We start from the raw sequence: 27,150 nt of genomic DNA on the forward strand, positions 1-27,150 counted from the left end.
TTGTCTTCTAGGGGAGTGGTCCTCACGGACCTGTCCCATGCGGGGAGGTTAGTTTTTAGTCGGTAGGCACACCGGGTGAATCCGACACTACCACCGGATTAGCTGGGGTGTCTATGAAGATTTTCCCCTCCCCGCTCCATCAAACAAAAAAAAAAAAAAAAAAAAACTCCAGGGAATTTTTTACCATTTTCAATTTAATCTTCGTTGTGCAATAATTTATTAATACCACATGGTAAAAATTAGTCTTTGAGTGGTAAACAAAATGTTCAGACAGTAATTCAAAAATTGTTTTTCATCAGTGAACCTATATCCGCTCACCTCTTGATCTACAATTCAACTAAGCCCCGTATTATTCGTGCACATCAAAGAACGCCTATTCCCATCTTTGGAGAAAAAAGCAAGATGAATGTGGAGCGAAAAGGAAAAGCTTGGCTTTTGTTCGGGATGCTCGGTGGGATTCTTTCGGGGGAAAAAAAGGGTCTACGACTCGGCTGAAAGGAATATTGTGTTGCTGAATTCCATCGAATACCCTATTAAACCCAGTGACTGCGTGTGTGTGTGCGCCTTGTATTTATCTCTTTTTTTTATGTACAATACGTTGGCCGTCAGTAAAAGACCAAAATCCAACTTGACTACTTGCCAGATCGAAAGAGAGTCGGCTCGAATGGTGAAAAGGGTCGGCCGGTATAATGTGAATGAACGGATGTGGCGGACAAACAAGTTGGCTATACCTTATACTGGTGCGATCGATTTTAACTCCTTCATTTTTGCTCTATTTTGTGATGTCTTTGTTTCATTCTTGGCACACGGTTTTGTATCCATCAACGTAACATCGATTCGTGGTTTTTTTAATAGAATTTATTTTTAATAGAACTGATTCTTGATGGAGTATATTGCGAAAAAATCGTCTTTTGGACAATTCAATTGTTTAAAACGTTGATGGATCACTTGTGAATTGAGCCTATTTATTTGAGATAATGTGATTTTTTAAGCTCGGAAGATTAAAAAATACTTGAATGTTTATAATTTTATAGATTATACAGATTTTTTTTTAATTCTTGTTTCAAGTATACACATGGTCTAATTAAACAGCATACTTTCAAGGTATTTAAAAGTGAGATGATTTGAGATTAAGAAGCCTGAAAAGAGTGTGATGTACGTGCTTGCACTTAAGAAAACAATAAAAATAAATTAGGGAGCAAACTAAATTTTTCCCTTACAACATAATATTTTAGTATTATTTACTACATCACGTCAAAGATATAAATAATAGACAAGGTGCATTAGTAATTTTAAGAAACCATAAAACGTTAATTCATATGTGTTATTATTTTATTGTCCTCTCTATGCAATCATACCTTACCTGTCAACTTGTAGATGTAACTTTACTTCCTCGTAACTTTAATCAAATAAAGTTTTTTAGAGATTAAACAATTGAAATAGATTAACTCTCGATTATATTTATGTGATAAATTTATTTGATTTTATTTCATTATTGATTAAATCTCCTGTAAGTTGAAAGATCTACTATGAATGTATTCAATGATGACGATTAATTCTCAGAATTTCAGAAATTTCTCAGGTAGGGGCAGCATTATTTTTATATCGTGTAGCAGCTTGTCAGTTACCAGTCATTTCTTGGGATTCTACAAGTTAATGGCATCAAGTAATACATTACTCGTCTACTCTCAGTATTTCAGGTGATAAAATTTCAGATCATCATGCTGAATAGAAAAGTTTTTAAAACTTTGAGAGGAGTTAAGAATATTATTATAACACAGTAAACAATTTCTACAAAATCACTTTTGATTCTGTCTTAAATTATAGGTATGACTCAATAACTACCTTTGAATCATAAACTGTAATTAATAACCTATTTATATCAACCAAGAGAGTTAATAGGTTAATTATCTAATGAAGCGAACAAGTCATTAAAGTTCTTTAATGTATTATCCATGCACAATCGAAGAAATTATTAAAATTTTGACGATATCGTTTTTTGTAGTTAAGATATTCGCAAAAAAAAAAACAGTCAAAAAAATCATACTTTTTGAAACTCTATTTCCTTCATGAAAATATAAAAAAATTATCATGTCAACGATGAATTCGTAACCTGGACGTCACAACGAAAAAATTAGCTTCAAAAATGTTATCTTTTAAAATCGGGAACTGGATGAGATCGAATTAAATATTTGATACTTTTTATTAAGTAAATGTATTTTCTCGAAAAGTACATTTTTTTCTTTTAAATTATGGTAAGTTACTACTAACAAGAGACATATTTTTACCAAATTTCATGAGTCTAGAAAAATTAGTGAGACAATCAAAAGTCAGTTTTCAATTTTTTCGGCAATTCACTTCCATTGTTTTAAACAATTATTGACTAATTTGTACGATTCGAGTATCAAATTAACTGTCTTTATATTATTAACAAAACTTGTAATGTCAATAATGGTTATTGTCGATTGTCTTAGATTTATACTTAAAAAACCTGATTTTTCTCAATTAGTTTTTGTTTTTCCATAAAAACGTTGATAATAATTTCATAACACATCATATGATGTACCACTGTCGTCTATCTTTTTTTTTCTTTTTTTTTTTTTAATTGAATCTCTGATTAAATGTACCATGAAAAAAACTCCGACTGCCATTAACATAATTATACAGCATACCACATTCGTTCCCTAATAGTAACAAAAACGCACTGCTTTGCCTGCATTTCAAGAATTTGTATGATTCGGGTTGTGTTAAAATAACATTCGCGCGTATATTTTATTCCACCGAAACCGCGAGCGAATGACGCACAACAGCATAGGTATACACGCACATACACCACGTTGTAAAAAAAACCAACGCGTTCACGCGCGCTTCCCGGCACGACCGCACACGATGGGCGCTCTCAAAAGCATCGACAACGTATAGTGAAGTAAATAACACCACCTCGTGTGCTCAACAGCAGTAAGTACGAGTTAATGCAACTTCCTGCATTATGTCGAATGGTTTTCAAGTCGATACCCGTAAAACTACCCCGTGTAAGATAACGCAAAATTAATTAAATAAAATTACAGGTGACGGTGCATTTGAGTCGGTGACAAGGAAAAACATCTGCTTGCCTTTTTGAATGTTGTCGACTGTTACAAAAACTATCGCAGCAAGTCGTTGATATGGCGATGACTAAACTTGATCATTTTCTAATACCTTATACACGTATAAGCATCAATGAGCAAACGTTGTGGAATTCATTGCCAAAATTATCAACCCCATGCATATAGACATGCGTGCAGAGACACGATTTTTCGCATGACTTGCTTGTGATAATGGTGTAGCAGTAGCCATAGCTACATTGTATGCGTGGAGTGAGCGAAGTAGAATTGACTGTTTGTCACTGATAACATTAAAGGTGTGTATTCCATGGCAGGTCGACACTGGCTGCATGAGGGGGGCGGGGGGGTGGATCGACTATTCACACATAGCGCGCTTCTGCCCCCATTGGAATGGTTGTACGAGCACGAGATGAGGCTCTGTTTGTTTGAAAGACGCCCGGGTCGTGGGGACTGTGTTTGGAATGTGTACATAATATGCTTGCTGACGATACCTCATACATACTGCCGTGATGGACGTTTGTAGCTTTGTTGTGCGTATATACTATTTTGGCTGCAGGGGGAAAACAGATAACATTGAGTTGGAATTTCGTTTGTTGACGTCACCAGCACAATGCCATAAAAGTTTAATTTCTCAGAATTTCGGTATCTGCTCGATGGAAATTCATGATTTAACAAGGTTATTAATAAAACGATGATAGTTAGTTTTGTGCAATACGTATTTTCAATGTTTTTACAGGATTTCATCATTAGCAATCTTATCTGGAGTCATATAGGAGCTAGACCTTTTGTAGAGGTATATAATTTAATTCAAAACTGAACTGACAACTCAGCCCCCTTTGGTCATAAACAATAACAAACAATTTTTTTAATGAACAATCTACTTTTATTTTTGGCAACTCCTACCTGGAAGAAACAAGAGACAGAAGTATTAGAAGTAATACTTTAAGAACAACTTGATGAAAATAAATAAATTTATTGTAAAGTTTACTCGCAAGCACAATAATACAGACAACATTACTAATAGGTAAATATGTATAAGTACTGAAGATCTTGACTGATTTTCCAAAAATTTCTATATCTCCAATTGAATTTATGATAGAAAAAAAAATTTTTTTACAACAAAAATGGGAAAGATACAAATATAGGCATTTTAAACAAAATAAAGCAAATTATTCATACGAGAACGCAAGTCCAAAAATGAGTCACATTTATCATTTTGATATTTCTATTATGCTCGGTATGTTTAATATCAGGGAGATTCCAAATTCCTGTAGATCTGCACTGATTATACAAAATTTTCCGTATCTTCAATTGAATGTATGACAAAAAAAAAAAACAAATTTCAAACGAGGAACGTTACATTCAACAATTAATTTATAGTATATTACGCACGCCGAGAGCGAGGTTTCGAATGTTTTAGATTTCACGTGAATGAACACCCGAAGCAAAGCCATGGTTCGATAACGTGAGCCTCCGACACGATACATATACCATTTTTCTGCGTACCCTCATCGAAAGGGAGCAGGGAAGATCGCCTGGGCAACTCTCACACTACACTCAAACTCGTCTCGGGAAACTTGGTGACTCACGTTCTGCGTACAATGCAGCTGCTTTCTCGCACTACACCCGGGGTACACTCGCAGCCTTCCTCAAGGACGACATGGAATTTTTACACACAACGACGTCATTCTCACTGCACCCTCCACGTGAACTCTCTTACCATGCTCAGCTGCTAACGTTAACCCTCACCATGGCTTGGCTCTATTGTTTCTTCTGATCACTTTTTCAGTGTTTTTCATCGACACTCATTTTTTTCACACGCTTAACACATTTTACTTCTTAATGATTTATACGGCAACTAAAGTGTGATAAATTGTTATTACCTGAACAATAAAAAGAGTATTAATGGAATGATTAAGAAGAATTCCAATACGTTTGAACAAATGTGTAGTCCTGAGAAGGACTGTTTGTTAAAAATAAATTCTATGATCTACGAGCTTTTCTCGGTCTTCTTAGGCAAAAGTACGGCCTGAATGTTGGGCAAGACACCACCTTGGGCGATTGTCACTCCAGAGAGCAGCTTGTTCAATTCTTCGTCATTGCGGATTGCTAGTTGGAGATGACGAGGGATGATTCTGGTCTTCTTGTTGTCACGAGCTGCGTTGCCAGCCAACTCGAGAACCTCGGCGGCCAAGTATTCCATGACAGCGGCCAAGTACACTGGAGCACCAGCACCCACTCGTTCGGCGTAATTGCCTTTACGCAGAAGACGATGGATACGTCCTACGGGGAACTGGAGTCCAGCCCGAGTCGAGCGAGTCTTGGACTTTCCCTTCACCTTGCCACCACCTTTGCCACGTCCAGACATGATTCGAGTAGAGGTTATAAAATTGGAGTCAACGACTAACTGCGCTGCACAGATACTGTATAACCATGGAGTAGCCGAGAGCCCGGTTATATAGGCCTTCGAGCTGCTCTCCCGAAGCATGCCCCCACTCTTCGAGAACGGAAAAAACAGCTGCACGAAACAAAGCCATTGTAGAGAGAGACTCGCCGCTGCCGCCTCGTGGCTCTGAAAAGGTAGGGATGGATTTTGGAGAGAACGTTCCGACGCTCATAAAAGGAGAGTCGAAACTGTGCACCAGCATACTGTCTCTCTGTCCTTCACTGTTAGACTCCGATACAACTTACGCATCATCATGCCACCCAAAGCATCTGGTAAAGCCGTGAAGAAGGCAGGAAAAGCCGTTAAAAACATCACTAAGGGTGACAAGAAAAAGAAGCATAAGAAGAGGAAGGAGAGTTATGCTATCTACATCTACAAGGTGTTGAAGCAAGTCCACCCCGACACTGGTGTCTCTTCCAAGGCGATGAGCATCATGAACAGCTTCGTCAACGACATCTTCGAGCGCATCGCCTCCGAGGCTTCTCGCCTGGCCCATTACAACAAGAGGTCGACCATCACCTCTCGGGAAATTCAGACAGCTGTAAGGCTCTTACTGCCTGGTGAATTGGCCAAGCACGCCGTTTCTGAAGGAACCAAGGCGGTGACCAAATACACCAGCTCCAAATAAATACCACCGTAATCAATCGGCCCTTCTCAGGGCCACAAAATAATACGATGTAAACTACTGTTGCCATTAATCAAATTAGACCCCCAGTCTTGCTCGAGCGCTCGTACCGAACGCACGCTTTCTGCGCACGCCCGTTACGCATCGCTCTTACTCAGACTTGAGTTCTTGAGTTCTCTCTAAACGGCCCTTTTCAGGGCTACCTATATATCTCTTTCCGTAAACGCGACTTAGTCGCGCCGCGCGACTGTGTTTCCGCTAAATTCTACACCCGCGTACACGCCGCCCTCAGGGGTGGCCCGTATGGCTTGCCCTTCTCAAGGGTATAGTCAAACAAATTCTGCGGTGGCTAGTCCACAACCCAAGGACAATATGATCAACTCTTTTGATGCGCTGTTATCCGAAACAGACACATCTTCCGAATTGCCCGCGCTCCATAGTGCAAGTGTCAGTGCTAGTGCGAGTGTCAACAGTGCCCTCCATTTCCCTCCGATGTCCAGCATGACTGACAGCCGGCCAGCAGATCTGCAATCCCTCGAGCCAAATGGACGAGACCCTTGCGACAACCAAACCAATCAACGGGAACACAGCCCGCTCTCCCTTGGCGATACACTGGCCAATATCACAGCCGAACTCGCCGAACTCCGGCGACGAAACGTGTACCTGGAGAAGATTACGAGTGAGTACTCTATCCAGCTGGAAAAATCCCACCAGCAAATTGCTAAACTTGTCCAATCCAACGAGGAGAAGGACAATATTATCGCGGCTATTTATACAAAGCCCCCCCGCGCAGTGGAAAACACCCCGGTAAACATTCCGGATTTTATCTCTCCGTCACCCGCAAACCGCGACCCTTTAAGCCTGCTAAATCCCTCCACTTCAGGAACGAAGCAGCCCCCTCCCATGCTCAGCCCTAGGCCAGTGGTAAATGCCTCCACAAATTCGGCCGTAAAAAAACCCGCCGCAAAGAGAAGGCGTACAAAGCTAGTGACCAACGTGTCACTATCTAGCTCCGAACTCTCCGATATGGAGTTTGAAGAGTCTCGCGACCCCCAACCCCCACAAAGCTCCTCCCAAGCAGGGAAAAACGCGTTTGACGGTCACCTCGAGGACCCAGCGCATGCAGAAACGCAAGAGACTGCTAATATCCCCAAAAAAAAGGCCCCGCCTCCCATCACGATCTTGGACCAAAGACTCTGGCCCAAAATCAATAAAGCCCTCATCGAGGAGAAAATCCCTGTCCGCCGTGTTACAACCACATCCCAGGGTACTCGCGTGTACCCTGATGACGTCGACAGCTTCCGTCGTATCGTCCACGACCTTGAAGAGAAAAAGGTCGAATTCACCACCCATCAGCTTCACGAGGACCGTGAAATGATAGTCGTCATCCGTGGAGTCAACATCGGCTACACGGATGCAGAAATCCTGGAGATGATCCAGGAAAAAGTACCATCCGCCCGTCGCGTCTACCGCATGACAAAGGGTGACCGAACCTGGCCTTTGGTCACCGTGTACCTTGACGCTTCGGACCCAAACTCCCGCGCCATCTACAACCTCAGGTCCCTCGGGGGCACTTCCGTCCGAGTGGAAGAGAAGCGAAAGTCAAACGACATCCCCCAGTGCCGTCGCTGCCAAAAATTCAATCACACGGCGGCCTACTGCCGTGCGGCCTTCGTTTGTGGTTTCTGCAGCTTAAACCACGCCACCGCAACGTGTCCAAAAAAGGACAAGGACCAAGTCACCCCTCGCTGTGCAAACTGCAATGGCGAACACCGCGCCTTCTACCGGGGTTGTCCAAAAATCCCCCAAAAAGTAGCTCATGCCCCCAAGAAAAGTACTGCCCCTCCTCCCCCTTTTGGGAGAGCTCCCCCTCGGACAACAGCCCAAGGCTCGAACATCACTCGCCCGGGGATGTCATACGCGAAGGTGGCATCCTCTCAACAACATCGAACAGGAGCCCCTCCCCCGACTCCCCTGCTCAACACACCCCCGACCACCGAGACAATCCTCCACTCAATAATGACCCTACTGACTCGCCTCGACCAAAGGGTGTCCGGACTAGAGGGAAACAGAACAATAGCACGATAGATAAAGACTTCACACTACTTAACTGGAACGCGAACAGCATTACACACAAAACGACTGAACTTGTACACGTACTTCAGACCAGAAACATAGACGTTGCATGCATAACCGAGACACACCTAGACAACACAAAGTCACTGTACATACACAACTACACGGCCCACAGAAGAGATAGACGCGACCAATCACATGGCGGAGTGGTTATCCTTGTACGCAAGGGCATCCGCCATAGAGTCATCAGTACGGACGCTGCCAACTGCGAAGCAATTGGAATCGAAGTATATACCACTACATCCTCTTCCATTAGAATTATCTGCCTCTATTCCCCTCCCACGGTTGATCCTACCCTCCAATGCATAAACTCTCTGTTTGACTCCAACACCCCTACGATCGTGGCTGGCGACTTGAACGCCAAGCACAAATCGTGGGGGTGCAAACACGAGAATCCCAAAGGACGCTCCCTTCTCAAACACTTGCGTAACCTCAACATCAATATTGAGGCTCCGAGCGAACCAACTCACTATCCAAGCTCCCCAGACCAGGACCCCGACATTCTAGACATATTCCTAACGAAAAACTTGACCATCCCCACGGAACCAAGAACTTCTCCTGACCTCCCCTGTAACCATAACCCAGTCTACCTAGATATCCCTAGATCCCTTCTCACCATACCCGTCACCACCAGCCGCATAGACTGGGTCCACCTTGCGTATAACCTCGAATCCTCTCCATTCAAATGTTGCCCCATTAGGTCCCAAACGGAACTCGACATAGCAGTAGACAAACTCACTGACGAACTCAACAGTTGCACACACAAAGCCACCACAACAACCACAGCTCCCCAACATACACTCAAACTCCCCCGCGACCTCCTGCGCCTCATCAAGGAGAAGAAAAGAGTCCAGAAACTCTGGCAAAAAAGGAGAACCCCCGAACTTAAAGTTCACCTTAACTCCCTTGAAAGGGAAGTCAAATCCCAAGTCTTCGAATTCCGAAACAAGGAATTTAACAAATTCATAGCCGAGGCAGAGTCCCACCCAAGAAATGCTTGGAAGGTCGTTAAAAAACTCCGTAACAAACGGCCTTCCCTCCCCCCCCTTCAACAAGGGAACAAACTCTACTCGCTAGACTCGGACAAAGCAGAGATCTTTGCAGACTCGCTGCAAAATCAATGCTCCCCCAACCTTAGCGCCGAAGAACTAGCGCAGGAACACGCGAGGATCACCCACACGGTGCAGCAACAGGTCCTTGACAATCCAGATTTCGAACACTGCACACCCTTCGAAATCAGAGGCATCATCCGATCCCTAAAAACTCGAAAAGCCCCTGGCAGTGACGGTATCTCCAATAGCGTCCTGAAAATCCTCCCTCAAAAATTCATCACGGCGATTTGCAACATCACCAACGCCGTGATGCGCCTTCGTTATTTCCCAAATGCGTGGAAGGTGGCTACAGTCATCTGTCTCCCGAAGCCGGGAAAACCCCTCAGCAACCCCGCGAGCCACAGACCCATTAGCCTACTCTCATCGCCCAGTAAAATCACTGAAAGCGTCATTCTCACCCGCCTAAACAAGCACGCCACGGAAAATAACATCCTTCCAGACGTGCAGTACGGTTTTAGAGCCAGACATTCGGCAGTTCACCAGCTTCTGAGAGTCACCGAAGACCTCTCCGATAGCCTCATCCACAAAAACTTCACCGCGATAGCTTTCCTAGATGTACAGCAGGCCTTCGACAGAGTTTGGCACGAGGGCCTCCTGTACAAGCTTATACAGCTAGGTTTTCCACACTACCTTATAGGCACTGTCAAATCTTACCTCTCGGACAGATTTATCCGCGTTAAAGTAGGCGACTCCCTCTCCGACCCCCGCCCAATTACCTCCGGAGTCCCCCAAGGCTCCAAACTTTCACCCACCCTTTTCAACATATTTTGCCACGACCTGCCCCAGCGCGAAAACATCAACACGTACGTCTACGCAGACGACGTCGCGGTCAGCTGTACGTCAAAACAACACTCTCGGTGCACCACCCTTCTAAACGAGCACATCATCACTCTACTCAACTGGTATAGTCTTTGGAAACTGGTCGTCAATGAGGCAAAGACTATAGCCATGCTCGTCTCCTGGAAAAATCCCAGGAAGAAATTGCAGAAAATAAGGGTCAACGGAGTAGATATCGACTGGAGCTACTCCGCAAAGTACCTTGGCGTAACGCTAGACCGTCGACTCACGTACGTTCGGCACATCAACAGCACCCGCGGAAAGGCATATGGAGCCTTCGTGCAACTAAAGCCCTTCTTCAACAACAAAGCCGTCTCCCAGAAGACCAAGCTGCGCACCTTCAACGCCATCATCAAAAGCATTAGCACCTACGCGATACCAACGTGGGGCGCTGCAAAGGGAAACCGACTACAGGGCATCCAGGGCCCTTTCATGAAGATACTGAGGTCGGTCCTGGGTATTCCGTGGTACATCAGGAATACTCAGATTATCAAGGAGCTTAACATCGTCCCTCCAATACAAGCAGCCCCCGTCCTTGCGTCTAAAATCCGCGCCTCCATTACGGACCACCCAAACCCCACCATCGCCGCACTCGCGAACCTCCAACCCGGTCGCTTCGACCTTATAAGACGTCCCTGCGCTCTAGCACAGAACCCCGAAGACCCTCAATACACTCTAGGTCTTCAATCCCCCCTGCTTCCATCGGATGCATCATCTCCATCTCCATGATCTCGACGAAACGAACGCGACTTCAATTCGTGCGCTCCCCTCAGGAGCACCCAAACTGTCCGCCGTATCCTCTACGGCCTCAACCCTATACAACACTCACACTAATCACAAGTACGCTTCCAAATACACAATACCCAGCGGACTCACACATTTACACACACACACACACACACACACACACACACACACACACACACGTACAATAACACAAAATTCAAGCTTCTCTAACTCTATTCCGGCGCAAGCCAAGACTCGAGCTTCGCCCAGATGCGTAAGTGCCCCCTCCTCTCATCTCTTCGAGAGCGAGTCGGCCTCCGAAATTCTCCGTTATTTTCCTTTTTCTTTCTCCTCTTATGCCCTTTTGTCTTCTAGGGGAGTGGTCCTCACGGACCTGTCCCATGCGGGGAGGTTAGTTTTTAGTCGGTAGGCACACCGGGTGAATCCGACACTACCACCGGATTAGCTGGGGTGTCTATGAAGATTTTCCCCTCCCCGCTCCATCAAACAAAAAAAAAATTAGACCCCGTGCCTCACTGAACAACCCTTATGCGTAAACATAAAAATTAACCCTTCTCATATTGACATTTTTCTCAATTGACCTTTTAGAGCGAATCGCCCTTTCATCCCTTGGAGAGCGAGCTAGTTACCGATCTTATAGTTACCGATTTTTTTTCTCGTCTTTCCAAATCATTTTCTTTTACTAAACTTCTAGGAGATGGGTACTTAAAGGTTCAAGGAGATAACTTCTAGTTGGTAAGTTTAAAGATTTGATAATTCATTGTTTATTTCAGAAAAAATCAGTTGTAACAGTTGTCACTGTTAACTAAAACTACCATCATAATGTTATCCAGGAAAATGAGTGTACGACGATTGTATTAGGAGAGTCAATTCCTATTTTTTAGAACATTTCCAGCAGAGCTATAAAAATTAAACCTTTATTGAGTCTGATTATTTTAATTTTTGAAATTTGCTGGTTCTCGTAAAATAAACCATATACATGTAATCAAAACTTATTTCTCAAAAAAAAGCATTTGTTTACATAATTTATAAATAATTACTAAAAAAAGCGTGTTAAAAAAAAATCATTCTAGTTACTATCTACCGTTGTAACCGTCCGCTCAGCAATGTAAAGGCACGTTATCGGATATCCACTATAATTAACGTTGCTGCTCGCTTTTTCAGATTTCACAATCACACAAGTATAGTTACATGCAACCACTTTCTAAGTATGTGCGGCGTAGGAAAATAAGATTAGCGATGAGTCAATAGCGATAGGCTAAAGAGAACCGACGAGTCGTGAAGGTCTGGAAAAAAATTTTCTTTGACTTTCTAAAATTTGTAAAAATAATGGTAAACATTGACGACTTTTAAATTTTCTGGCGAAGAAAAAATAATACGTCTTTTTTTTCTTCCAAGGGTCGTCAAAAGTGAAAACTTTGGAGTGAAACACGAGTCAGTAACCCCAATTCATCCACTTTTTTCGATTTACAGTAAAAGTTATAATCTAATTTACGTTGCCGTTTTAGAAAAACAGTACTTTTTATTATTTAAAATAGTTTTTATAGCCAAATTTCTACAGGGTAAATAGTGTTTCAATAGACTGGGCAATGGAACCTTCCATTTTCTGTACAGCGCCCCACATACATATTAAACTTAATTCTATAGTACTACAATGTGTGAGTGTATGCGCTGCTACTCTGTCTGTACTGTACGTCTGTAGGCCCAAGTAAGTATGTCCGCATATAGTTGGGTCGACACTAACAGTTATTTACAGATGCCTCTGTAAGAGAGAGGGAGAACGTAAAAGAGAAACGGTGTGAGCAAAGTCGACAAAGCTATACTTACACTGAAGACAAAAAATTCCGTTTATCTAGATAAACATTTAGTTGGATACAAAGAAAAAAAAATTTATTTGAACGAAGTAGACGTTAATTAATCAAATGAAATAAATAATTTCTTTATAACGCAACATTTAGAATTTTTATTTAAATATTTATTTAAATTTTCTCTTTCTGTTTGTAAATAAACGTTTATTTGAATAGACGAAATTTTTCGTGTTCCTCGACAGATTTCTTGTTTCGACACATGATTTTTTTAATTCAGAATAAATTCTTTTAAAGAAACCAAGTGGTTTTTTGTTTACCCGGGAGTTCGGTAACTTATTTAAATAAGATGATAGTCGTGAACGTTTGATAGATTTGTGGCCTTGAAAAAGGCCGATTTTTTGACTTTGTAAACGTAATTAACCGCCGAAGCCGTAGAGAGTGCGTCCCTGTCTCTTCAATGCGTAGACAACGTCCATGGCAGTGACGGTCTTCCTCTTGGCGTGTTCGGTGTATGTGACGGCGTCACGGATGACGTTCTCAAGGAATACCTTGAGGACACCACGGGTCTCTTCGTAGATTAGGCCAGAGATGCGCTTGACTCCTCCACGGCGAGCCAGACGGCGGATGGCCGGCTTGGTAATACCCTGGATGTTATCACGTAGGACCTTGCGATGGCGCTTGGCTCCTCCTTTTCCCAATCCTTTTCCTCCCTTACCACGACCAGTCATCTTGGAACAGTTGGAAGAAAGTTATACTGAACTAACGGACCTGCAAAGGTACTCTGATGCTAAGGGGACTTTGAGCCCCCGTTTTATAGGCTTCCTCGAAACTCTTCCCTCTCTACGACTGTTCGATCGGCAACGGCCCCCCAACTCCAGTCTCTCTTTCCGACCGGTTTTCGAACGTATAAAAAGGGGGCACTTCTCGAGCTCAAGCCATTCTCGATTCAACCGTTGGTCGCCTGTTAGTATTGTTGTTGTGACGCTATGGCTCGTACGAAGCAAACGGCGAGGAAATCCACCGGAGGCAAGGCCCCACGGAAGCAGCTGGCCACGAAAGCGGCTCGTAAGAGTGCGCCCGCTACTGGTGGTGTCAAGAAGCCACATCGCTACAGGCCAGGAACAGTGGCCCTCCGTGAGATCCGAAGGTATCAGAAGAGCACTGAACTGCTTATACGCAAGCTTCCGTTCCAGCGCCTTGTGCGAGAAATCGCCCAAGACTTCAAGACCGATTTGCGCTTCCAGAGCTCGGCCGTTATGGCTCTGCAGGAAGCGAGTGAGGCGTACCTTGTGGGACTTTTTGAAGACACCAACCTGTGTGCGATCCACGCTAAGCGAGTGACCATCATGCCCAAAGACATTCAGTTGGCTCGACGCATACGTGGAGAACGTGCTTAAATCATTCAGAAAAACAACCGGCTCTTTTCAGAGCCAACAAAAATCAACGTAGGCTTCTACTTTTTAGTCATTTAAAACAGTTGAAGTGCGCGAATTCACGGTTAACATAACTATTAAGTAAGCAAAATGCAGTGCTTTTAATAAATATCCCCGAGTGTGATAAAAATATTGTCAGATGACATTGATATATTTAATACGAGGTTTGTGTGTGGTTATAAGATAAAATTACTTAGTTTTATTTTGTAAATGTTCGAGTAAGTGGTAGATAGTGGGTACAAAACTACGAATCGGTTACAAAAAAACAATTGACTGCTTCTAGAGTTGGATTTCCTTATGTTGTAAGACTGACGATTTATTTAAGATGTTGGATAACGTTAAAAAAAAATTACGTACTTTTTAAGAACATTAGTTATGTTGGACGCGCCGTACGCTTTGATTAGTTTGTTATTTGATTTGATTTACATTTACTAATTTTAATATAAAACCGAACAAAATAACTTTCCTGCACGAACGTAAGAAAAATTAATTTTTTTGGTACCTATTATTCGGATCCTTCCGTCAAACTAATAATTGTATCAACAATTTTTTAATTTTAGATACCATAACAAATACTTCAAGATCTTAGCTTCATAAAGTAATATAAGTACTAACTCTTAAAATGACAATTGAATTTAAACAAATCAAACGGAGTACTAAGTATCAAACTTCAAATAATTGTAACGACACAGATTAATTTTTTTATTTTAATTATTACTTCGATTTTAAGAAATGATATTTAAAATACTTTTTCCTTATAAACCATTTGATCCATTTAAATGCAAAAATATTAATTATTTAGCAATCTTACACTGTATAATTTTAATTATTAAACTATATTTTTTAAACTCATTTTCAAATTCACCTGCTCTTCGAGAATCTCTTCTAATCACAGAACGAATAAAAAAGCTTTAGTCACGTGACAATCAACCTTTTAACACAAGATGGAGGAAGAAGGATTATATGTGTGTATGAATTTTTTCAATAATTTTTTCAGAGACATTTTCTAGAAAAAAAAAAAAATTGAATTAATTTCACAATTTAACATAGACTCTTGTGGAGGCCAGTAATTAAATTTGTACTCAAACTACTATTTAAATAAATCAAAGCTTTAAAAAAAATTTCTTGTAGTTAAAAATACATCTGTCGTACATACTGACAACCCCCGTCATCTACTCGCTTTGATTTACGAGTCCATCCTAATTGAATTATTCATAAATCACGGTAACGGAAGTATGTACGTCTGTTTGACGAACTACAGTATTACAGGTGGCTAAAGCTTGGTGGAGAGCGTACTGTTGTTGTCATTAGCGTTGACTTCGTTGGCAATTACTGATGATAAACAGAGATCATTTCACAGTTCTGAATGCGGCTTTTCAATTACGAGTCATGGAAGATCAATCTTGCAATTCATGCTTTACTATTACAATCATAACATACTCTACTCTAATACTAGAATTATGGAGGAGTAAATATTTTGTAGTGATTATGTCGGCAAGTTAACCCATTGATTAAAATAATATTCAATAATGTGAAAGCTGATTACTTGATAACTAATTTTCCGAATGTTTACTTAACGAAGATAAAATGAATGTATAATTATTTCTTTGGCACATTTTCAATGCATAATTTTATTAACTTCTATTTTTTGTGTGCCATGAAATAATAAAAGAGAATTGAATTTTACGTAGGGAATAGTGCAGTGTGCTTTTTCATGCGAATGACATTACATTTATGAAAAACCAGTGTATTTATCAATTTAAATTAAATATTTTTTAACTAACAATTATAATTTCTGCCAGACATACCCGCATATACTTTTTAATGCTGTTGTATCAATAACACTTTTTTTAATAAATTTAAAGATTTTTCGGTTTCTTCAACTTAAAATATCCTGAAACGACGAGAAAACGCAAATTAATTTTTCAAAATTACTAAGGTTTATCACTATCGCTGGAGGAAAATATTACACGTGACTTATTAGACATATTAATCACAAATGAAATTTTTCGTCATTTATTATCTTTCTCTGTACTAAAACAAAAATTGTTAAGTATTAGAGACTTACAATTACATATTTTTATAATAATTTTTTTTAGTGTAAAAAATAAGATAATAATTTATTATTGATAGCAATATAATAATACAATATTAATATTTTTTTTCAGTGAAAAAAAATTCCATCAATCCAAAAAAATATTTATTTGAATACAAACAAAAATATTTTTTCAAATAATAGTATTCATTTAAATCAAATATTAATTTTCGTCAAATAAATAATTTATTTATAACGTAATATTTAACAGATTTAACGTTTGCAACGTTTATAATGTAAACGTGATATAAATAACAAATAAACGTTTATTTGGATTAATTTTAATTTTTTTTTTCTAGTGTATTAAGAGGGTTATTACAAAATTTTATTTGATTCAGAAGTTTTTGAAAAAAATTGAACAGATAAAATTTAACATTACTTATAACATATTTAAATGTCAAAAGAATCAGTGGTACAATTTATACTAATACAAAGAAACAAATATTTCTTTGAATAAAACTAATATTTATTTGAATTGATCAAATATTATAAGTTATAAAAAAATTATTTATTTGATTTAAATCAATACTTATTTCATCTAAATATACATTTATTTGTTTGTATTCGTATAAACATTTATTTGAATTGACGAAATTCTTTTTCACTAAAAGCTTGATCTTATATCCTATAAAAATAATTTTATTCCTCCGTTCTCGAAAATGGGCCCTCTATGGAAAATAATCATTTTCGCACGCCGCCCTCAGGGGTGGCCCGTATGGCTTGCCCTTCTCAAGGGTATAGTCAAACAAATTCTGCGGTGGCTAGTCCACAACCCAAGGTCAATATGACCAACTCTTTTGAGGCGCTGTTATCCGAAACAGACACATCTTCCGAATTGCCCGCGCTCCATAGTGCAAGTGTCAGTGCTAGTGCGAGTGTCAACAGTGTCCTCCAATTCCCCCCGATGTCCAGCATGACTGACAGCCGGCCAGCAGATCTGCAATCCCTCGAGCCAAATGGACGAGACCCTTGCGACAACCGACAAATCAATCAACGGGAACACAGCCCGCTCTCCCTTGGCGATACACTGGCCAAAATCACAGCCGAACTCGCCGAACTCCGGCAACGGAACGTGTACCTGGAGAAGATTACGAGTGAGTACTCTATCCAGCTGGAAAAATCCAACCAGCAAATTGCTAAACTTGTCCAATCCAACGAGGAGAAGGACAATATTATCGCGGCTATTTATACAAAGCCCCCCCGCGCAGTGGAAAACACCCCGGTAAAAATTCCGGATTTTATCTCTCCGTCACCCGCAAACCGCGACCCTTTAAGCCTGCTAAATCCCTCCACTTCAGGAACAAAGCAGCCCCCTCCCATGCCCAGCCCTAGGCCAGTGGTAAATGCCTCCACAAATTCGGCCGTAAAAAAACCCGCCGCAAAGAGAAGGCGTACAAAGCTAGTGACCAACGTGTCACTATCTAGCTCCAAACTCTCCGATATGGAGTTTGAAGAGTCTCGCGACCCCCAACCCCCACAAAGCTCCTCCCAAGCAGGGAAAAACGCGTTTGACGGTCACCTCGAGGACCCAGCGCATGCAGAAACGCAAGAGACTGCTAATATCCCCAAAAAAAAGGCCCCACCTCCCATCACGATCTTGGACCAAAGACTCTGGCCCAAAATCAATAAAGCCCTCATCGAGGAGAAAATCCCTGTCCGCCGTGTTACAACCACATCTCAGGGTACTCGCGTGTACCCTGATGACGTCGACAGCTTCCGTCGTATCGTCCACGACCTTGAAGAGAAAAAGGTCGAATTCACCACCCATCAGCTTCACGAGGACCGTGAAATGATAGTCGTCATCCGTGGAGTCAACATCGGCTACACGGATGCAGAAATCCTGGAGATGATCCAGGAAAAAGTACCATCCGCCCGTCGCGTCTACCGCATGACAAAGGGTGACCGAACCTGGCCTTTGGTCACCGTGTACCTTGACGCTTCGCACCCAAACTCCCGCGCCATCTACAACCTCAGGTCCCTCGGGGGCACTTCCGTCCGAGTGGAAGAGAAGCGAAAGTCAAACGACATCCCCCAGTGCCGTCGCTGCCAAAAATTCAATCACACGGCGGCCTACTGCCGTGCGGCCTTCGTTTGTGGTTTCTGCAGCTTAAACCACGCCACCGCAAGGTGTCCAAAAAAGGACAAGGACCAAGTCACCCCTCGCTGTGCAAACTGCAATGGCGAACACCGCGCCTTTTACCGGGGTTGTCCAAAAATCCCCCAAAAAGGAGCTCATGCCCCCAAGAAAAGTACTGCCCCTCCTCCCCCTTTTGGGAGAGCTCCCCCTCGGACAACAGCCCAAGGCTCGAACATCACTCACCCGGGGATGTCATACGCGAAGGTGGCATCCTCTCAACAACATCGAACAGGAGCCCCTCCCCCGACTCCCCTGCTCAACACACCCCCGACCACCGAGACAATCCTCCACTCAATAATGACTCTACTGACTCGCCTCGACCAAAGGGTGTCCGGACTAGAGGGAAACAGAACAGTAGCACGATAGATAAAGACTTCACACTACTTAACTGGAACGCGAACAGCATTACGCACAAAACGACTGAACTTGTACACGTACTTCAGACCAGAAACATAGACGTTGCATGCATAACCGAGACACACCTAGACAACACAAAGTCACTGTACATACACAACTACACGGCCCACAGAAGAGATAGACGCGACCAATCACATGGCGGAGTGGTTATCCTTGTACGCAAGGGCATCCGCCATCGAGTCATCAGTACGGACGCTGCCAACTGCGAAGCAATTGGAATCGAAGTATATACCACTACATCCTCTTCCATTAGAATTATCTGCCTCTATTCCCCTCCCACGGTTGATCCTACCCTCCAATGCATAAACTCTCTGTTTGACTCCAACATCCCTACGATCGTGGCTGGTGACTTGAACGCCAAGCACAAATCGTGGGGGTGCAAACACGAGAATCCCAAAGGACGCTCCCTTCTCAAACACTTGCGTAACCTCAACATCAATATTGAGGTTCCGAGCGAACCAACTCACTATCCAAGCTCCCCAGACCAGGACCCCGACATTCTAGACATATTCCTAACGAAAAACTTGACCATCCCCACGGAACCAAGAACTTCTCCTGACCTCCCCTGTAACCATAACCCAGTCTACCTAGATATCCCTAGATCCCTTCTCACCATACCCGTCACCACCAGCCGCATAGACTGGGTCCACCTTGCGTATAACCTCGAATCCTCTCCATTCAAATGTTGCCCCATTAGGTCACAAACGGAACTCGACATAGCAGTAGACGAACTCACTGACGAACTCAACAGTTGCACACACAAAGCCACCACAACAACCACAGCTCCCCAACATACACTCAATTTCCCCCGCGACCTCCTGCGCCTCATCAAGGAGAAGAAAAGAGTCCAGAAACTCTGGCAAAAAAGGAGAACCCCCGAACTTAAAGTTCACCTTAACTCCCTTGAAAGGGAAGTCAAATCCCAAGTCTTCGAATTCCGAAACAAGGAATTTAACAAATTCATAGCCGAGGCAGAGTCCCACCCAAGAAATGCTTGGAAGGTCGTTAAAAAACTCCGTAACAAACGGCCTTCCCTCCCCCCCCTTCAACAAGGGAACAAACTCTACTCGCTAGACTCAGACAAAGCAGAGATCTTTGCAGACTCGCTGCAAAATCAATGCTCCCCCAACCTTAGCGCCGAAGAACTAGCGCAGGAACACGCGAGGATCACTCACACGGTGCAGCAACAGGTCCTTGACAATCCAGATTTCGAACACTGCACACCCTTCGAAATCAGAGGCATCATCCGATCCCTAAGAACTCGAAAAGCCCCTGGCAGTGACGGTATCTCCAATAGCGTCCTGAAAATCCTCCCTCAAAAATTCATCACGGCGATTTGCAACATCACCAACGCCGTGATGCGCCTTCGTTATTTCCCAAATGCGTGGAAGGTGGCTACAGTCATCTGTCTCCCGAAGCCGGGAAAACCCCTCAGCAACCCCGCGAGCCACAGACCCATTAGCCTGCTCTCATCGCCCAGTAAAATCACTGAAAGCGTCATTCTCACCCGCCTAAACAAGCACGCCACGGAAAATAACATCCTTCCAGACGTGCAGTACGGTTTTAGAGCCAGACATTCGGCAGTTCACCAGCTTCTGAGAGTCACCGAAGACCTCTCCGATAGCCTCATCCACAAAAACTTCACCGCGATAGCTTTCCTAGATGTACAGCAGGCCTTCGACAGAGTTTGGCACGAGGGCCTCCTGTACAAGCTTATACAGCTGGGTTTTCCACACTACCTTATAGGCACTGTCAAATCTTACCTCTCGGACAGATTTATCCGCATTAAAGTAGGCGACTCCCTCTCCGACCCCCGCCAAACTACCTCCGGAGTCCCCCAAGGCTCCAAACTATTACCCACCCTTTTCAACATATTTTGCCACGACCTGCCCCAGCGCGAAAACATCAACACGTACGTCTACGCAGACGACGTCGCGGTCAGCTGTACGTCAAAACAACACTCTCGGTGCACCACCCCTCTAAACGAGCACATCATCACTCTACTCAACTGGTATAGTCTTTGGAAACTGGTCGTAATTGAGGCAAAGACTATAGCCATGCTCGTCTCCTGGAAAAATCCCAGGAAGAAATTGCAGAAAATAAGGGTCAACGGAGTAGATATCGACTGGAGCTACTCCGCCAAGTACCTTGGCGTAACGCTAGACCGTCGACTCACGTACGTTCGGCACATCAACAGCACCCGTTGAAAGGCATATGGAGCCTTCGTGCAACTAAAGCCCTTCTTCAACAACAAAGCCGTCTCCCAGAAGACCAAGCTGCGCACCTTCAACGCCATCATCAAAAGCATTAGCACCTACGCGATACCAACGTGGGGCGCTGCAAAGGGAAACCGACTACAGGGCATCCAGGGCCCTTTCATGAAGATACTGAGGTCGGTCCTGGGTATTCCGTGGTACATCAGGAATACTCAGATTATCAAGGAGTTTAACATCGTCCCTCCAATACAAGCAGCCCCCGTCCTTGCGTCTAAAATCCGCGCCTCCATTACGGACCACCCAAACCCCACCATCGCCGCACTCGCGAACCTCCAACCCGGTCGCTTCGACCTTATAAGACGTCCCTGCGCTCTAGCACAGAACCCCGAAAACCATCAATACACTCTAGGTCTTCAATCCCCCCTGCTTCCATCGGATGCATCATCTCCATCTCCATGATCTCGACGAAACGAACGCGACTTCAATTCGTGCGCTCCCTTCAGGAGCACCCTTCTATCCACCGTATCCTCTACGGCCTCAACCATATACAACACTTACACTAATCACAAGTACGCTTCCAAATACACAATACCCAGCGGACTCACACATTTACACACACACACACATACAATAACACAAAATTCAAGCTTCTCTAACTCTATTCCGGCGCAAGCCAAGACTCGAGCTTCGCCCAGATGCGTAAGTGCCCCCTCCTCTCATCTCTTCGAGAGCGAGTCGGCCTTCGAAATTCTCCGTTATTTTCCTTTTTCTTTCTCCTCTTATGCCCTTTTGTCTTCTAGGGGAGTGGTCCTCACGGACCTGTCCCATGCGGGGAGGTTAGTTTTTAGTCGGTAGGCACACCGGGTGAATCCGACACTACCACCGGATTAGCTGGGGTGTCTATGAAGATTTTCCCCTCCCCGCTCCATCAAACAAAAAAAAAAAAAAAAAAAAAAAAAAAAAACGCATCTGGGCGAAGCTCGAATCTTGGCTTGCGCCGGAATAAGTAGAGTTAGAGAAGTTTAAATTTTGTGTTATTGTATGTGTGTGTGTAGATGTGTGAGTCCGCTGGGTATTGTGTAATTAGAAGCGTACTTGTGATTAGTGTGAGTGTTGTATAGGGTTGAGGCCGTAGAGGATACGGCGGATAGAAGGGTGCTCCTGAAGGGAGCGCACGAATTGAAGTCGCGTTCGTTTCGTCGAGATCATGGAGATGGAGATGATGCATCCGATGGAAGCAGGGGGGATTGAAGACCTAGAGTGTATTGAGGGTCTTCGGGGTTCTGTGCTAGAGCGCAGGGACGTCTTATAAGGTCGAAGCGACCGGGTTGGAGGTTCGCGAGTGCGGCGATGGTGGGGTTTGGGTGGTCCGTAATGGAGGCGCGAATTTTAGACGCAAGGACGGGGGCTGCTTGTATTGGAGAGACGATGTTAAACTCCTTGATAATCTGGGTATTCCTGATGTACCACGGAATACCCAGGACCGACCTCAGTATCTTCATGAAAGGGCCCTGGATGCCCTGTAGTCGGTTTCCCTTTGCAGCGCCCCACGTTGGTATCGCGTAGGTGCTAATGCTTTTGATGATGGCGTTGAAGGTGCGCAGCTTGGTCTTCTGGGAGACGGCTTTGTTGTTGAAGAAGGGCTTTAGTTGCACGAAGGCTCCATATGCCTTTCAACGGGTGCTGTTGATGTGCCGAACGTACGTGAGTCGACGGTCTAGCGTTACGCCAAGGTACTTGGCGGAGTAGCTCCAGTCGATATCTACTCCGTTGACCCTTATTTTCTGCAATTTCTTCCTGGGATTTTTCCAGGAGACGAGCATGGCTATAGTCTTTGCCTCATTTACGACCAGTTTCCAAAGACTATGCCAGTTGAGTAGAGTGATGATGTGCTCGTTTAGAGGGGTGGTGCACCGAGAGTGTTGTTTTGACGTACAGCTGACCGCGACGTCGTCTGCGTAGACGTACGTGTTGATGTTTTCGCGCTGGGGCAGGTCGTGGCAAAATATGTTGAAAAGGGTGGGTAATAGTTTGGAGCCTTGGGGGACTCCGGAGGTAATTGGGCGGGGGTCGGAGAGGGAGTCGCCTACTTTAACGCGGATAAATCTGTCCGAGAGGTAAGATTTGACAGTGCCTATAAGGTAGTGTGGAAAACCTAGCTGTATAAGCTTGTACAGGAGGCCCTCGTGCCAAACTCTGTCGAAGGCCTGCTGTACATCTAGAAAAGCTATCGCGGAGAAGTTTTTGTGGATGAGGCTATCGGAGAGGTCTTCGGTGACTCTCAGAAGCTGGTGAACTGCCGAATGTCTGGCTCTAAAACCGTACTGCACGTCTGGAAGGATGTTATTTTCCGTGGCGTGCTTGTTTAGGCGGGTGAGAATGACGCTTTCAGTGATTTTACTGGGCGATGAGAGTAGGCTAATGGGTCTGTGGCTCGCGGGGTTGCTGAGGGGTTTTCCCGGCTTCGGGAGGCAGATGACTGTAGCCACCTTCCACGCAATTGGGAAATAACGAAGGCGCATCACGGCGTTGGTGATGTTGCAAATCGCCGTGATGAATTTTTGAGGGAGGATTTTCAGGACGCTATTGGAGATACCGTCACTGCTAGGGGCTTTTTGAGTTTTTAGGGATCGGATGATGCCTCTGATTTCGAAGGGTGTTTAGTGTTCGAAATCTGGATTGTCAAGGACCTGTTGCTGCACCGTGTGGGTGATCCTCGCGTGTTCCTGCGCTAGTTCTTCGGCGCTAAAGTTGGGGGAGCATTGATTTTGCAGCGACTCTGCAAAGATCTCTGCTTTGTCCGAATCTAGCGAGTAGAGTTTGTTCCCTTGTTGGAGGGGGGGTAGGGAAGGCCGTTTGTTACGGAGTTTCTTGACGACCTTCCAAGCATTTCTTGGGTGGGACTCTGCCTCGGCTATGAATTTGTTAAATTCCTTGTTTCGGAATTCGAAGACTTTGGATTTGACTTCCCTTTCAAGGGAGTTAAGATGAACTTTAAGTTCGGGGGTTTTCCTTTTTTGCCAGAGTTTCTGGACTCTTTTCTTCTCCTTGATGAGACGCAGGAGTTCGCGAGGGAGTTTAAGTGTGTGTTGGGGAGCTGTGGTTGTTGTGGTGGCTTCGTGTGTGCATTTGTTGAGTTCGTCAGTGAGTTCGTCTACTGCTATGTCGAGTTCCGTTTGGGACCTGATGGGACGACATTTAAATGGGGAGGATTCGAGGTTATACGCAAGGTGAACCCAGTCTATGCGGCTGGTGGTGACGGGTATGGTGAAAAGGGATCTTGGGATCTCTAGGTAGACTGGGTTATGGTTGCAAGGGAGGTCTGGGGATGTTCGTGGTTCCGTAGGGATGGTCAAGTTTTTCGTCAGGAATATGTCTAAGATGTCTGGGTCTTGGTCTGGTGAGCTTGGGTAGTGAGTCGGTTCACTCGGAACCTCAACGTTGATGTTAAGTTTGCGCAAGTGTTTGAGGAGGGAACGACCCTTAGGGTTTTCGTGTTTGCATCCCCACGATTTGTGCTTGGCGTTTAAATCACCAGCAACTATCGTAGGAATGTTGGAGTCAAACAGCGGGATTATGCATTGGAGGTTTGGATCATCCGTTGGGGGAGAATAGAGGGAGATGATCCTGATGGAGGCAGATGAGGTGGTGTGTACTTCAACGCCGACTGCTTCGCAGTTGGCAGCGTCCGTACTTATGACTCGATGGCGGATGCCCTTGCGTACAAGGATAGCCACTCCGCCATGGGATTTTTCGCGTCTGTCACGTCTGTGTACGGTATAGTTTGGTATGTAGAGTGTTTTTGTGTTGTCTAAGTGTGTTTCAGTGATGCATGCAATGTCGATGTCTTTTGTCTGGAGTATGTGTGTGAGTTCAGTCGTTTTGTGTGTGATGCTGTTCGCGTTCCAGTTGAGTAGCGTAAAGTCTCTGTCTAGCGTGCTGCTGTTCTGTTGCCCTCGAGACCGGACACTCTTTGGTCGAGGCGAGTCAGTAGGGTCATTATTGAGTGGAGGATTGTCTCGGTGGTCGGGGGTGTGTTGAGCAGGGGAGTCGGGGGAGTGGCTCCTGTTCGATGTTGTTGCGAGGATGCCACATTCGCGTATGACATCCCCGGGCGAGTGATGTTCGAGCCTTGGGCTGTTGTCCGAGGGGCGGCTCTCCCAAAAGGGGGAGGAGGGGCAGTACTTTTCTTGGGGGCATGAGCTCCTTTTTGGAGGATTTTTGGACAACCCCGGTAGAAGGCGCGGTGTTCGCCATTGCAGTTTGCACAGCGAGGGGTGACTTGGTCCTTGTCCTTTTTTGGACACGTTGCGGTGGCGTGGTTTAAGCTGCAGAAACCACAAACGAAGGCCGCACGGCAGTAGGCTGCCGTGTGATTGAATTTTTGGCAGCGACGGCATTGGGGGATGTCGTTGGATTTTCGCTTCTCTTCCACTCGGACGGAAGTGCCCCCGAGGGACCTGAGGTTGTAGATGGCGCGGGAGTTTGGGTCCGAAGCGTCAAGGTACACGGTGACCAAAGGCCAGGTTCGGTCACCCTTTGTCATGCAGTAGACGCGACGGGCGGAGGGAACTTTGTCCTGGATCATGCCCAAGATTTCTGCTTCCGTGTAGCCAATATTGACTCCACGGATGACGACCACCATTTCACGGTCCTCGTGGAGCTGGTGTGTGGTGAACTCGACCTTTTTCTCGTCACGGTCGTGTACGATACGACGGAAGCTGTCGACGTCATCGGGGTACACGCGAGTACCCTGGGATGTGGTAATAACGCAGCGGACAGCGATTTCTCCTCGATGAGGGCTATATTGATTTTGGGCCAGAGTCTTTGGTCCAAGATCGTGATGGGAGGCGGGGCCTTTTTTTTTGGGGATATTAGCAGTCTCCTGCGTTTCCAGCTGCGCTGGGTCCTCGAGGTGTCCGTCGAACGCGTTTTTCCCTGCTTGGGAGGTGCTTCGTGGAGGTTGGGATTCGCAAGACTCTTCAAACTCCATATCGGAGAGTTCGGAACTGGAGAGTGACACGTTGGTCACTAGTTTTGTACGCCTTCTCTTTGCGGCGGGTTTCTTAACGGTCGAATTTGTGGAGGCATTTTCCACTGGCCTAGGGCTGGGCATGGGAGGGGGCTGCTTCGTTCCTGAAGTGGAGGGATTTAGCAGGTTTAAAGGGTCGCGGTTTGCGGGTGACGGAGAGATGAATTCCGGAACTTTTACCGGGGTGTTTTCCACTGCGCGGGGGCGGGGCTTTGTATAAATAGCCGCGATAATATTGTCCTTCTCCTCGATGAATTGGACAAGTTTAGCAATTTGCCGGTTGGATTTTTCCAGCTGGATAGAGTACTCACTCGTAATCTTCTCCAGGTACACGTTCCGTTGCCGGAGTTCGGCGAGTTCGGCTGTGATTTTGGCCAGTGTATCGCCAAGGGAGAGCGGGCTGTGTTCCCGTTGATTGATTTGTCGGTTGTCGCAAGGGTCTCGTCCATTTGGCTCGAGGGATTGCAGATCTGCTGGCCGGCTGTCAGTCATGCTGGACATCGGAGGGAAATGGAGGGCACTGTTGACACTCGCACTAGCACTGACACTTGCACTATGGAGCGCGGGCAATTCGGAAGATGTGTCTGTTTCGGATAACAGCGCATCAAAAGAGTTGGTCATATTGACCTTGGGTTGTGGACTAGCCACCGCAGAATTTGTTTGACTATACCCTTGAGAAGGGCAAGCCATACGGGCCACCCCTGAGGGCGGCGTGTACGCGGGTGTAGAATTTAGCGGAAACACAGTCGCGCGGCGCGACTAAGTCGCGTTTACGGAAAGAGATATATAGGTAGCCCTGAAAAGGGCCATTTTAGAGAACTCAAGAACTCAAGTCTGAGTAAGAGCGATGCGTAACGGGCGTGCGCAGAAAGCGTGCGTTCGGTACGAGCGCTCTAGCAAGACTGGCGTGAATCCAATATCAACGTACTTTTAAACTCATCCAAATAAGATTTAAATCTATAAGGATTAACGGTATTTTTGCTTTGTCTCTATAGGTAGAGAGTG

The 27,150-nt window shown here is 44.6% G+C and overlaps 5 protein-coding genes across 5 annotated transcripts in view; 3 read left to right on the plus strand and 2 right to left on the minus strand.

Annotated features, from left to right (window-relative positions):
- Positions 1 to 27,150, plus strand: part of LOC106638851 (uncharacterized) — a 153,079-nt gene that overhangs the window by 74,359 nt on the left and 51,570 nt on the right. The gene's annotated exons all lie outside the window — the stretch shown is intronic.
- LOC106638896 (histone H2A) lies at positions 4,237 to 5,510 on the minus strand. The gene has a single exon (XM_089594128.1). It carries the CDS (start codon positions 5,470 to 5,472, stop codon positions 5,095 to 5,097), a length of 378 nt encoding a protein of 125 aa, XP_089450254.1. The 5' UTR covers positions 5,473 to 5,510; the 3' UTR covers positions 4,237 to 5,094.
- Positions 5,767 to 6,193, plus strand: LOC149374200 (histone H2B.1/H2B.2). Its single transcript, XM_089594192.1, has one exon. It carries the CDS (start codon positions 5,804 to 5,806, stop codon positions 6,176 to 6,178), a length of 375 nt encoding a protein of 124 aa, XP_089450318.1. The 5' UTR covers positions 5,767 to 5,803; the 3' UTR covers positions 6,179 to 6,193.
- LOC106638898 (histone H4) lies at positions 13,211 to 13,582 on the minus strand. Its single transcript, XM_014352277.2, has one exon. It carries the CDS (start codon positions 13,541 to 13,543, stop codon positions 13,232 to 13,234), a length of 312 nt encoding a protein of 103 aa, XP_014207763.1. The 5' UTR covers positions 13,544 to 13,582; the 3' UTR covers positions 13,211 to 13,231.
- On the plus strand, positions 13,782 to 14,258 carry LOC106638899 (histone H3). The gene has a single exon (XM_014352278.2). It carries the CDS (start codon positions 13,802 to 13,804, stop codon positions 14,210 to 14,212), a length of 411 nt encoding a protein of 136 aa, XP_014207764.1. The 5' UTR covers positions 13,782 to 13,801; the 3' UTR covers positions 14,213 to 14,258.

Source organism: Copidosoma floridanum, unplaced genomic scaffold, assembly GCF_036245765.1.
Source record: "Copidosoma floridanum isolate Cflo_tuat_1 unplaced genomic scaffold, Cflo_Japanese_pri ptg000021l, whole genome shotgun sequence".
NCBI lineage: Eukaryota > Metazoa > Arthropoda > Insecta > Hymenoptera > Encyrtidae > Copidosoma > Copidosoma floridanum.

Coding starts and splice junctions, on each gene's coding strand:
- LOC106638896 (XM_089594128.1), bottom strand. CDS start 5,472: ATGTCTGGACGTGGCAAAGGTGGTGGCAAGGTGAAGGGAAAGTCCAAG.
- LOC106638899 (XM_014352278.2), top strand. CDS start 13,802: ATGGCTCGTACGAAGCAAACGGCGAGGAAATCCACCGGAGGCAAGGCC.
- LOC106638898 (XM_014352277.2), bottom strand. CDS start 13,543: ATGACTGGTCGTGGTAAGGGAGGAAAAGGATTGGGAAAAGGAGGAGCC.
- LOC149374200 (XM_089594192.1), top strand. CDS start 5,804: ATGCCACCCAAAGCATCTGGTAAAGCCGTGAAGAAGGCAGGAAAAGCC.